The sequence below is a fragment of the Schistocerca piceifrons genome, chromosome 6 (genome assembly GCF_021461385.2).
Source record: "Schistocerca piceifrons isolate TAMUIC-IGC-003096 chromosome 6, iqSchPice1.1, whole genome shotgun sequence".
NCBI classification, from domain to species: Eukaryota; Metazoa; Arthropoda; class Insecta; order Orthoptera; family Acrididae; genus Schistocerca; species Schistocerca piceifrons.
Genome location: NC_060143.1, coordinates 228,895,769 through 228,908,793, shown reverse-complemented (window position 1 = coordinate 228,908,793; position 13,025 = coordinate 228,895,769). Strand labels below are relative to the sequence as shown.

The following is a 13,025-nucleotide window of genomic DNA, read 5'->3' as shown; positions in this document are numbered from 1 at the left end:
TTAATAATTAAATTTAACATAGTAAAATTAACAGGATGTCTGAAAGTTTTTTTTAAATCTTACTGCTATCTCAATTACATTAACTAGCCCTCATTGCCTCCTTTCTTTTCCTTATTATTCATGTGTTCTTATGCTCTTCACTGTCTTTATTTAACCAGGTCACTGTATTAATTTAACTCTTTTTCATTGCCACTTCTTTTCATTAGTTTTTTTCCTCCCTATTCCTCTTCTGAACCAGAAGATCACCTTAGTTTCAACATCCTATTAGTCAGCTTCCTTTTTTGCGTACCATTGCACCTGGGGATTGTACAATAAGTAAAATGTCTGAATTCTTTATGGAGCAGTCTCCAGTTTCAGTCTTGATCCAAATATTATTTTTTTCACTCTTTAGCATAATTTTAGTGCAATTATTAAAAGATACAAATGGATGTGGAGAAAATTACATTTTCGTTCTCCTGTTCTGTGACAGTACAGCTCCTAAGCTATGTATAAAAAAAAGTAAAAATCCAATGCAATAACAATGTATGAGATTAAGCCACACACAGATGGAAAATCTATAGTTGGACTGATAGCAAAAATCTATAATTGGACTGATTGCAAACATAAAAGCATAAAAGACAGTGGTGCCTATAAAACTTTGGATATTTCTTCAGGAGGAAAAGAAAGGATAGGAAGGGAAAACACATTAAAGAAACAGCGTAAATCCTCCCCTGGACACTGATGGGCACCATATTGAGCCCCTTTTGTAGCAGTAATGGTACTGGTAAGAGATGGGTCATTCACAAACCAACAGGTCCAAAGGAACGGTTCATCAAGATGAACAGAATGAGCGATGGACAAATTCTAAGGAACGGTCTTTCATAGTTCACTTTGGTCCCAGTTTTCTACTTATAGTTCCCGGGAACAGGAAATGATCGGTCTTTTCCAGCGTCGGTCTCGCTCCCGCTGGTCTGGGTCGTGGCTTTCTACTTATAGTTCCCGGGAACGGGAAACGGTCGGTCTCGTTCCCACAACGGCACATCAGCTGGTCTCGTTCCAGCCTCTGTCCCATTCCCGGTGGTCTCAGTCTCCCTTGGCCGGACTCGTCCTCCTTCGCGTGGCCACTTGTCGCAGTTCCACTGCTGACTGCTCCTAGTTAGTTCAGTATCAAATTGTTTTTCATTTCGTTCACTGCGCATGCCCATTCTAGATAAGTTTCAAACCATTTTTTAACTCAGAACTTCTGGTTCTTTTCGTATTCTATTCAGCGTCCATGACCGCTAATTAAAAGGTATTTTATAATTACGTAAATTACATAAAATTACACGGTAACAAAATAGCATATCAGCTTACTTCACTATTTCGATAAACAGCAGAAGAAATACTTGTAAAAAGGCAAGATTTTTTTTATTACACATGCAAAGGATGTCGGCACGGCACACACAAGTGGCCATTTTCCATCTTTATTTGATCCAAGATAAAAGAGTATGTTGATTGTTATGGAAGGCAGACCGACTTACAACCGAATGACGTCTGCATTCCATAATAGGGTGCATGGCGTCACATTTTGAAAAGAGAATATGATAACGTCTACAATATTATTTCAGTGGTACAGGGTGGCACACAAAAAATCGGCCCCAAGTACTAGACTGCTCGTTGTTGCCTACCAATCGTCATCTATTGTTTCAAAGTTGTTGTTTGCATTAGCTTATTTCTTATTTCTTCACTGCCTAATTATTACATGTTTATCTATTCTGCTCATAGCGGTCAACAAATCGTGCGTAATTGGTGAGCAGTCAGTACTCGAGGCCAGTTTTTCATGCTCCTCCGTATATTATTTCACTACTGTCAGCCACATAACATTACAGTTGGCTAAACAAGAAGTTTTGCAGAATCACGGAAATTACAATTGTGTGAGAATTCTGTTATGAATAAAAACTCTGTACTCCAGGACGGATGCGAGTGCCCCCTCTTGGCGCCTTCCTTCTTAAGTCACCTATGCTACTAATTTTCAGTTTTTCATAAGAACCATATACCATGCACAAATGAACGGTGAACAAGTAAAAATGAACAGTTCCCAAAAAAGAGCGATCACCAGTGAACTAGTTCCCAAGGATGAACGAGTTTGCCCATCTCTAGTACTGGTATGTAATGGTATGATGTATTGTAACAGCACATGAAAAGTGTTTCAACTGAATTGGTTCTACATTATTTCTCTTCCCCATGTCCTTGACGTTATGCTACCAAGTTTGGCATTTGTACGGTAATTAATTTTCATGTTATAATGTGTTAAACAGGGAAAGTTTAATTATAGCTACCTGGAAGATGTGACGCATTTCCCATCAGATATAGCGTGATACTATTTTAGCAAGTAGGCTCTCTTTTTTATTGAAAAAATGTTAGCGACATTATTTCACACATTAAAATTAAATTCCATAGTAATTAATTAATTTCCTCGTGTAAGCCGTAAGTTGTTTTCTTAATGAATAATAGAAATTTGTTGAAGCTTTTATGCACACTTCTTGATATGTTGACTGCTGGCTTTTGTCCAACATCTTCCGGCAACATTGTTTAATAATTTTACTGGCATTACACCAGCATGAGTGGCAGGGATTGTCAAATATTCATCTTCCATTGTTGGTGGCAGATGTTATAAGTACTCTCCACTCAAATATCCATGAGAGGCATGTTCCTAGTCATTAACACAGTAGCTCCTGGATTGTTACTTGCAGGAATTGTTTGTTGCAGCATGGGAATTCAGGAGATAAAAGTAGATCTACATTCAGAGTACAGTTCAGTAGAATGTACTGCATCTTCAGTCGTTAATGGGGCAGTGCAGCTTGTGTACATTCCTCATTCTGTCAAGATGCTTCGATGGGTTGATTCGAGCTTAGAATGTGCTTATATTGTCACTTTATGGCAAGAAGGTTTGTCAACATGTAACTTGCACTCCAAAATGAGGTACGATACAGCAGTTTCATTTGAAGATTCATCTGCTTTTGTGACACAAATTTTAAAGGTCTGACTTGGAGTGGTCACCTGTGGTCAGCTTATGACTACTAATTATAAGTTATAGCTCATAAATACCATGACAATAATTTAACAGGACTGGGGATTTGAAGGTAATTAGCAGGGCTGTTTCAAACCATACAGTCTGCAACCAACTCCAAATGATCAGTTTGGCCTCTAGGCATCCACACAAACAACAGACAACAGTACAAAACCCCACAGTACTTGAGTGCATGAGGGAGGTCAGTAAAGGAAAACCTAGAGTGGAATAACCAACAATTACAGTAGTCGTCTGTCTTGATGATGATTATAGAAGAGTGTGGAGGCTACCAGATATTTATTAATGCCTCTGACATGTAGTTCTATGTGTTCTGCTGGTAGATGAGGCAATCACATTTTGAGCTGATCTCATGTACAAATTCTGGATGCTTCTCACCACGATTGGTGGTAATTTGAGAGCTTTGTAGTATCAGGACAAGATCCTCGAGACTATTGTCTGGCGTTACAGTTAACATTTTGGTGAGGGGTTCGTCCTTCTATATGATAAGGCACAAATTGACCACACTCGTCCTGTAAATACCTTCCACTAGGAAGTAGGAATCAACAAAATGGAAAGATCTGCATTATGTACTGATATGAACCTCATTGAGCATTCTTGGAAACAGTAAAACATGCAGGGTCTCATTTCAAAAATCCTCCTCACACACTGGATGACCTCTGGAGGACTCCTGTCAAAGAGAGGGTTAGGTGTGAGCAATGACATCTTAATTTCCTTATAGACATCATGGCTAGGAAGCTTAAAAATATGTACAGTGCTCAGGTGGAGCAATGTAATATTGAATGTCACACACAGGACGTTTCATATATAGTTCTATACAGTATTACAAATAGTCAAGATAGCAGGATGCTACCTGCAACCAGTGGACATGAGCTTCTTATTAAGAATTTCACACAGATTTCCCCTATGGATCAAGGCAAACATTTCTCATACATACACTTTTCGTTTTTAGGCTCCAAAGACATAATTTGCATCAATTTATTATTTTTATTTAGTAATATTTTCATTATTTTTTGCTGTTCTTAGTTCCTTATTTGTTTTTGCCTGTTCTGAATCTGTATGAGGTTCTAGAACAGTATTTGCTTTATAAATTACACCAAATTAAGTAACTACATTTCATGTTGAAAATGCTTTTAAAGTCAGATATATTGGTTTTGTACCATTATTCATTACAATTGTTGTGATATCTGAAGATTTGGAGAGATGCACGCAGCTGTCAAATAAACTTTCGTGCATAGCAGTAGATTCAAATAATTCAGATACAATACTTCAATTATTTACCCATGAAAGAGAGTTGCACTGAATTTTATTGTACTGCATTAGATATTCCATTCAATATTATCACCATAACCATCCAGAGTTTGACATGCAGTGATGGATAAAGGCTTTCTCTAGACTTTTACATGCATGACTGTATTAAGCTACAGGCATTAATATCGCTCCTGCGTGTTTTCTGTTGCCTTCTTTCTATTAGTTTATTGGCTTAAGTATTCCCCCCTTTTATGATTCCATCAAAGAATGTAGTTGTTGTGTTACCATGCATTCACCTAACTGCTTATCCTGCCCCACTTCCATGTCATTTTTATCACATTGAATTACGTGTTCCACTTCATTCTGTTCTCTGATTGATTTCTTTGTTTTCCTATCACTGCTGGTAATACATTTTTCGATTGGTCACTGAACAAAACTCAGTTACTGAATACTTTTCACATTTAAATTTTCACTTCCAGTCTTCAAAACCAGTAATACATATTGAGTGTAAACTTTGCAGATACATAGGAATCTTAATTTTGAAATTCCTATTTAATTTACCAAAAGCGCACCACACCTTTTTTTTCTTCAGTTTTTTGATGTCCATCCAGTAACAGTTTCCAAAAGATCTACAGGAAAAGCTCATCAAATAATTTTATGACTGCATTGTTAATTTGCACTGGTTTATTTCAGTTATAATGGTTACACATTAGTCTCATCTTACTGCAAGTAATTTTCAAGCTCACTTTAAAGCTCGCTCTTTTAAGTTCCTCCATTTCTTGGATGCAAACATTACAATATTGTTAAAAGCATTGAGGTGGGTCAGGTGTGCTCCGTGAATGTACAGGATGTGAAAACTTCCTGTAGAACAGCTTAGAATAATTTTGATTTATGGACTTTCCTTATCTGACTTCAACTTTCAGTACCAAATTTATCACTATCCTAATGTGTGTAGGCTCTGCTAACATTACTGTCTTCAATAAAACTAAACTGACGAAGTCTTCAAGTTGTTTTATACATAGATATTTAGCCCACAATTACATGTGGTCGTCATCGTGGCACTTTGTTTACTATTCAGTAGTAAATAGAGGACCTATAATATGCAACTTCGCATCACAGACCAAAAAGTTGGTCTATGCAACAACTTGACTACACGGTCTCATGCCTGAAAAAGTTTTATTTGAGGTATCCTTATGATGTGTAATGGAATCTGCAGCACTGACATACATTGAGGCGACAAAAGTCATGGGATAACTTGTAATATCATGTGAAACCTCCTGTTGCTTGGCATATTGCAGCAACTCAACATGGGAAGTCCACCACAGCAATACTGAGCCATGCTGCCTATATAGCCATCCAAAATTGCAAAAGTGTTGCTACTGCAGTATTTTGTGAACGAATTGACCTGTCAGTTGTGCCTGATAAATGTTTGATGGGATTGATGTCAGGTGATCTGAGTGGCCAAATTGTTTGCTCAAATTGTTCAGAATGTTCTTCAAACCTATTGCAGACAATTGTTTCTTGATGACATGGCACATTGCCATCCATAAGAGTTCCATTGTTGTTTGGGAACATGAAGTCTGTGGAAGGCTGTAAATGGTCTCCATGTAGCCGAACATAAGCATTTCCAGTCAATGATCGGTTGAGTTGGACCAGAGGATTGAGTCCATTCCATGTAAACACAGTCCCACCATTATGGGGAGCCACCACCAGCTTGCACAGTGCATTGTTGATAACCTGGGTCCAAGGCTTTGGGGGTCTGCTACCACACTCGGATCCTACTGTCAGCTCTTACCAACTGAAACAGGGATTCATCTGACCAGGCTACCGTTTTCCAGTGTAGGGTCCAGTTGGTATGGCCATGAGCCCAGTAGAGGTGTTGCAGGCGATGTCGTACTGTTAGCAAAGACACTCACGTCAGTCACCCGCTGCAATAGTCCAATAATGACTGATTTTGTCGCACTGTCCGAACATTTATATTAGTCGTGGATCCCACGTTGATCTGCAGTTATTTCATGCAGTGTTGCTTGTCTCTTAGTACTGCCAACTCGACGTAAATGCTGCTGCTCTCAGATGTTAAGCAAAGGCTGACAGCCACTGCATTGTCCATGCTGGTGAAATATGCCTGAAATTTGTTATTCTTGGCACATTATTGACACTGTGTGCCTCAGAATAATGAATTCCCTAATGAGTTCCAAAATGGAGTGTCCCATGCACCTAGTTTCAACTACTCTTCCATGTTCAAAGTCTGTTAATTTCCAGCATGTGGACATAATCACATCGGAAACTTTTCGCTTGAATCACCTGAGTGCAGATGACACTTCCAACAGTGAACTGCCCTTTGATATCTTGTGTAAGTGATACTATTGCCATCTGTATATTTGCATATGGCTTTTGTCACCTCAGTGTATATATTCTTCAATATGACCACATAGGTTGAAGCAATGCCTTGTTTCTCTAGGGCTGTTAATACAGATTTCACTGAAACCAAGTCAAAGGCTATCTCAAAAGCTATGAATTTCAGTGAAAGCAGTAATTTTGCTTGTTGTTCCATTTTTTATATATATATATATAAAAAGAAAGATGATGAAACTTACCAGACAAAAGCGCTGGCAGGTCGATAGACACACAAACAAACACAAACATACACACAAAATTCTAGCTTTCGCAACCAATGGTTGCCTCGTCAGGAAAGAGGGAAGGAGAAGGAAAGACAAAAGGATATGGGTTTTAAGGGACAGGGTAAGGAGTCATTCCAATCCCGGGAGCGGAAAGACTTACCTTAGGGGGAAAAAAGGACAGGTATACACTCGCACACACACACATATCCATCCACACATACACAGACATAAGCAGACATTTGTAAAGGCAAAGAGTTTGGGCAGAGATGTCAGTCGGGGCGGATGTACAGAGGCAAAGATGAAGTTGAAAGACAGGTGAGGTATGAGCGGCGGCAAATTGAAATTAGAAATTAGCGGAGATTGAGGCCTGGCGGATAGCGAGAAGAAAGGATATGCTGAAGGGCAAGTTCCCATCTCCGGAGTTCTGACAGGTTGGTGTTAGTGGGAAGTATCCAGATAACCCGGACGGTGTAACACTGTGCCAAGATGTGCTGGCCGTGCACCAAGGCATGTTTAGCCACAGGGTGATCCTCATTACCAACAAACACTGTCTGCCTGTGTCCATTCATGCGAATGGACAGTTTGTTGCTGGTCATTCCCACATAGAACGCTTCACAGTGTAGGCAGGTCAGTTGGTAAATCACGTGGGTGCTTTCACACGTGGCTCTGCCTTTGATCGTGTACACCTTCCGGGTTACAGGACTGGAATAGGTGGTGGTGGGAGGGTGCATGGGACAGGTTTTACACCGGGGGCGGTTACAGGGGTAGGAGCCAGAGGGTGGTTTGGGGATTTCATAGGGATGAACTAAGAGGTTGCGAAGGTTAGGTGGACGGCGGAAAGACACTCTTGGTGGAGTGGGGAGGATTTCATGAAGGATGGATCTCATTTCAGGGCAGGATTTGAGGAAGTCGTATCCCTGCTGGAGAGCCACATTCAGAATCTGATCCAGTCCCGGAAAGTATCCTGTCACAAGTGGGGCACTTTTGGGGTTCTTCTGTGGAAGGTTCCGGGTTTGAGGAGATGAGGATGTGGCTCTGGTTATTTGCTTCTGTACCAGGTCGGGAGGGTAGTTACGGGATGCAAAAGCTGTTTTCAGGTTGTTGGTGTAATGGTTCAAGGATTCCGGACTGGAGCAGATTCGTTTGCCACGAAGACCTAGGCTGTAGGGAAGGGACCGTTTGATGTGGAATGGGTGGCAGCTGTCATAATGGAGGTACTGTTGCTTGTTGGTGGGTTTAATGTGGACGGACGTGTGAAGCTGGCCATTGGACAGGTGGAGGTCAACGTCAAGGAAAGTGGCATGGGATTTGGAGTAGGACCAGGTGAATCTGATGGAACCAAAGGAGTTGAGGTTGGAGAGGAAATTCTGGAGTTCTTCTTCACTGTGAGTCCAGATCACGAAAATGTCATCAATAAATCTGTACCAAACTTCGGGTTGGCAGGCCTGGGTAACCAGGAAGGCTTCCTCTAAGCGACCCATGAATAGGTTGGCATACGAGGGGGCCATCCTGGTACCCATGGCTGTTCCCTTTAATTGTTGGTATGTCTGGCCTTCAAAAGTGAAGAAGTTGTGGGTCAGGATGAAGCTGGCTAAGGTAATGAGGAAAGAGGTTTTAGGTAGGGCGGCAGGTGATCGGCGTGTAAGGAAGTGCTCCATCGCAGCGAGGCCCTGGACATGCGGAATATTTGTGTATAAGGAAGTGGCATCAATGGTTACAAGGATGGTTTCCGGGGGTAACAGACTGGGTAGGGATTCCAGGCGTTTGAGAAAGTGGTTGGTGTCTTTGATGAAGGATGGGAGACTGCATGTAATGGGTTGAAGGTGTTGATCTACGTAGGCAGAGATGCGTTCGGTGGGGGCTTGGTAACCAGCTACAATGGGACGGCCGGGATGATTGGGTTTGTGAATTTTGGGAAGAAGGTAGAAGGTAGGGGTGTAAGGGAGAGGGTAAGGAGTCATTCCAATCCCGGGAGCGGAAAGACTTACCTTAGGGGGAAAAAAGGACAGGTATACACTCGCACACACACACATATCCATCCACACATACACAGACATAAGCAGACATTTGTAAAGGCAAAGAGTTTGGGCAGAGATGTCAGTCGGGGCGGATGTACAGAGGCAAAGATGAAGTTGAAAGACAGGTGAGGTATGAGCGGCGGCAAATTGAAATTAGAAATTAGCGGAGATTGAGGCCTGGCAGATAGCGAGAAGAAAGGATATGCTGAAGGGCAAGTTCCCATCTCCGGAGTTCTGACAGGTTGGTGTTAGTGGGAAGTATCCAGATAACCCGGACGGTGTAACACTGTGCCAAGATGTGCTGGCCGTGCACCAAGGCATGTTTAGCCACAGGGTGATCCTCATTACCAACAAACACTGTCTGCCTGTGTCCATTCATGCGAATGGACAGTTTGTTGCTGGTCATTCCCACATAGAACGCTTCACAGTGTAGGCAGGTCAGTTGGTAAATCACGTGGGTGCTTTCACACGTGGCTCTGCCTTTGATCGTGTACACCTTCCGGGTTAAGCAACAGTACCTCCATTATGACAGCTGCCACCCATTCCACATCAAACGGTCCCTTCCCTACAGCCTAGGTCTTCGTGGCAAACGAATCTGCTCCAGTCCGGAATCCTTGAACCATTACACCAACAACCTGAAAACAGCTTTTGCATCCCGTAACTACCCTCCCGACCTGGTACAGAAGCAAATAACCAGAGCCACATCCTCATCTCCTCAAACCCGGAACCTTCCACAGAAGAACCCCAAAAGTGCCCCACTTGTGACAGGATACTTTCCGGGACTGGATCAGATTCTGAATGTGGCTCTCCAGCAGGGATACGACTTCCTCAAATCCTGCCCTGAAATGAGATCCATCCTTCATGAAATCCTCCCCACTCCACCAAGAGTGTCTTTCCGCCGTCCACCTAACCTTCGCAACCTCTTAGTTCATCCCTATGAAATCCCCAAACCACCCTCTGGCTCCTACCCCTGTAACCGCCCCCGGTGTAAAACCTGTCCCATGCACCCTCCCACCACCACCTATTCCAGTCCTGTAACCCGGAAGGTGTACACGATCAAAGGCAGAGCCACGTGTGAAAGCACCCACGTGATTTACCAACTGACCTGCCTACACTGTGAAGCGTTCTATGTGGGAATGACCAGCAACAAACTGTCCCTTAAAACCCATATCCTTTTGTCTTTCCTTCTCCTTCCCTCTTTCCTGACGAGGCAACCATTGGTTGCGAAAGCTAGAATTTTGTGTGTATGTTTGTGTTTGTTTGTGTGTCTATCGACCTGCCAGCGCTTTTGTCTGGTAAGTTTCATCATCTTTCTTTTTAGATATATTTTTCCCACGTGGAATGTTTCTCTCTATTATATATATATACACTCGCACACACACACACATATACAGACACAAATGTCTGCTTGTGTCTGTATATGTGTGGATGGATATGTGTGTGTGTGTGTGTGTGTGTGTGTGTGTGTGTGTGTGCGAGTGTATACCCGTCCTTTTTTCCCCCTAAGGTAAGTCTTTCCGCTCCCGGGATTGGAATGACTCCTCACCCTCTCCCTTAAAACCCACTTCCTTTCGTCTTTCCCTCTCCTTCCCTCTTTCCTGATGAGGCAACAGTTTGTTTCGAAAGCTTGAATTTTGCTGCTTGTGTCTGTGTATGTGCGGATGGATGTGTGTGTGTGTGTGTGTGTGTGTGTGTGTGTGTGTGTGTGTGTGTGTGTGTGTGCGCGCGCGCGCGAGTGTATACCTGTCTTTTTTTCTCCCCTAAGGTAAGTCTTTCCGCTCCCGGGATTGGAATGACTCCTTACCCTCTCCCTTATAACCCGCATCCTTTCGTCTTTCCCTCTCCTTCCCTCTTTCCTGATGAAGCAACCACTGGTTGCGAAAGCTAGAATTTTGTGTGTATGTATGTGTCTTTTTGTGTTTCTATCGACCTGCCAGCGCTTTCGTATGATAAGTCACATCATCTTTGTTTTTAAATATATTTTTCCCGCGTGGAATGTTTCCCTAATATGTGTGTGTGTGTGTGTGTGTGTGTGTGTGTGTTTCTTGTTCTGATTAAGGACTTCGTCTGATAACTAAAAGTGTACTTTTAAATGTGCTTGACTGTTGTTTAATATCACCTCTATATGACAAGTAGCAATCAATCCCAATTCATATCATTTTCCTCTGTAGTGTGACGTATGTCTTGAATTTAATTCTGTTTAGTCCTCACTTTTTTGTCACACTTCTGTTAACCTCACTATATTCTTTTTGATTTTATATATCTCTTCTCTCAGTTTTGCTAACCTATCTTCAAGTTCTGGAATTCTGAAATTTATTGGCCCTAAATTAAAAATAGCAGCAACTGAGTATCTAAGGCCCATGTTATTACCTAATTATTCAAACTTTACCTCGCGCTGGAAACTCCTCTTGCCTGCATGCACTGCTAGATTCCTCACTCCACTCTCTCAGTATTCTTTTGAGTTTGGTAAGACATGTGAATTGTAAATAAAGTAAGCCTGCATATTTCTCAATCTCAGGGCATGGGACTAACATGAGCAGCTCACACACTGATTGTGTGCTTGCAGAGCCATCAAGTTTCCAGTCAGTAATGTCATAGTCACACACATTAATTACATTAAGTTGATCAATCTTTGTCATACTCATTTTACATTTAGTTGGGAAGGCAGAAGACATTGACTCATCACTTCAGTGCAAGTTGGTGAGCAGCCCATCCATATTTCTTCTCTATAAAGCAACGTATCGAGATTATCACCTTACTGATGCTAACAGCTGCATGGTGTACTCATGTGGATTTGATATTACGGCCTACTATGATTGGTTTCCATAATTCTCACAAAAATGTAACTAAGGGATGTTCCTCAGTTCTTAGTAGATCCATCTTTTGCAACTTAGTACAAAGAAATTGGCTCAGTGTCTGTAGTTATTTTGAGCAGTTAAAGAATTTATCTTGACGTTTATGGATGTTCTGAGTTATTTGTGCTCCATGGACTCACAAGGTAAGAATCAAAATATATTTAACAGAAAATACAAAATATTTCATCAAGTGCATGTTACTCATTTCATAATTATTCCAAATAATTGTGTGTAATCTTAAGGCCATTACGCAAATAAGAAATATGTTAACTTTTCTGAAAAAAGTTGGCACGTGTTATTGTGGACTGCACTGGATTGGATTGCATTTTACCCTGACACTTCATTTTACTTCATACCATGCCATTTCTGCTTTATTGCATGTTCTTCTACTCCTCCACCAATCCCGCTTCTTGCTGCATGATGTCCAATCATTCATGCTAGTGACAGAACTACTTTGACTGACTCTCATGCCTGTGCTATGCAATTACTGTTAAGTCATCTTCTGGAGTATTGTCTGTTTGCTCTGCTTTCATACAAGTGTGGCTTAAGTTCCAAAGCAATAATTCTTTTTGTGTATAGAAATCTCCTCCATCCTGCCTGTGTTCAGTTAATGTCCAGTAAGGTAATGTTTGTGTTTGTAACACAAGTTATTAATTTTCTGTGATTTTTTTTGTTATTGTAGTTTTTAAATGTTTGTTTTTTAATTGTACCTAATGGGCCGCTTTGTTATTTGCATGGCGTGTGTTTGATAATAAGGTGAATATTGTCACTATAAATGCTAATTATTTGATATTTCCTTTCAGGCGGCAGCACCCACCATGATCTCAGTCAATGGCTTACACTCACCACTGTGCCTTTGATCACTAATTCTCAGAGGCATCATTTTGTTGTGCTTCCACTCTCATAAAGGAGAAATGACTGTTTTGTTTTTGTTATATTTTTTTGAAAATAAACTACTGTTGTTAATAAATTATTTGCTTCACTGACTTATCCTTTTTAAGGACAGTATAATACTAGTAATGGAACGAGAGGCAAATCAAAAGAATGCATAATGTGAAATGCAAGTAATAGATCCAGCATGTGGGAAATGGTATTGTTATCAGAACTGACTGCCGTTGCTTAATTTGGCTACCATGTTACCAGAAGCTGTATAACTCCTGTGGCTGCTTGGTATCGTTTCTTGTGAAAAATGGGCCAGAAAACTGTGGTTAATGAAATGAGGGTACACAGTTGG

At 41.2% G+C, this 13,025-nt stretch overlaps 1 protein-coding gene across 2 annotated transcripts in view; it reads left to right on the top strand.

The window, feature by feature from the left end:
- LOC124802881 overlaps window positions 1-12,761 on the top strand; it is a 255,647-nt gene extending 242,886 nt beyond the window's left edge. For both annotated transcript variants that reach the window (XM_047263926.1, XM_047263927.1), the window contains exon 19: window positions 12,595-12,761. In XM_047263926.1, coding sequence (XP_047119882.1) covers window positions 12,595-12,613 — 19 coding nt within the window. In that variant the 3' untranslated portion in view covers window positions 12,614-12,761. The remainder of the gene's footprint in view (window positions 1-12,594) is intronic.
- The last annotated feature ends 264 nt before the right edge of the window (window positions 12,762-13,025 follow it).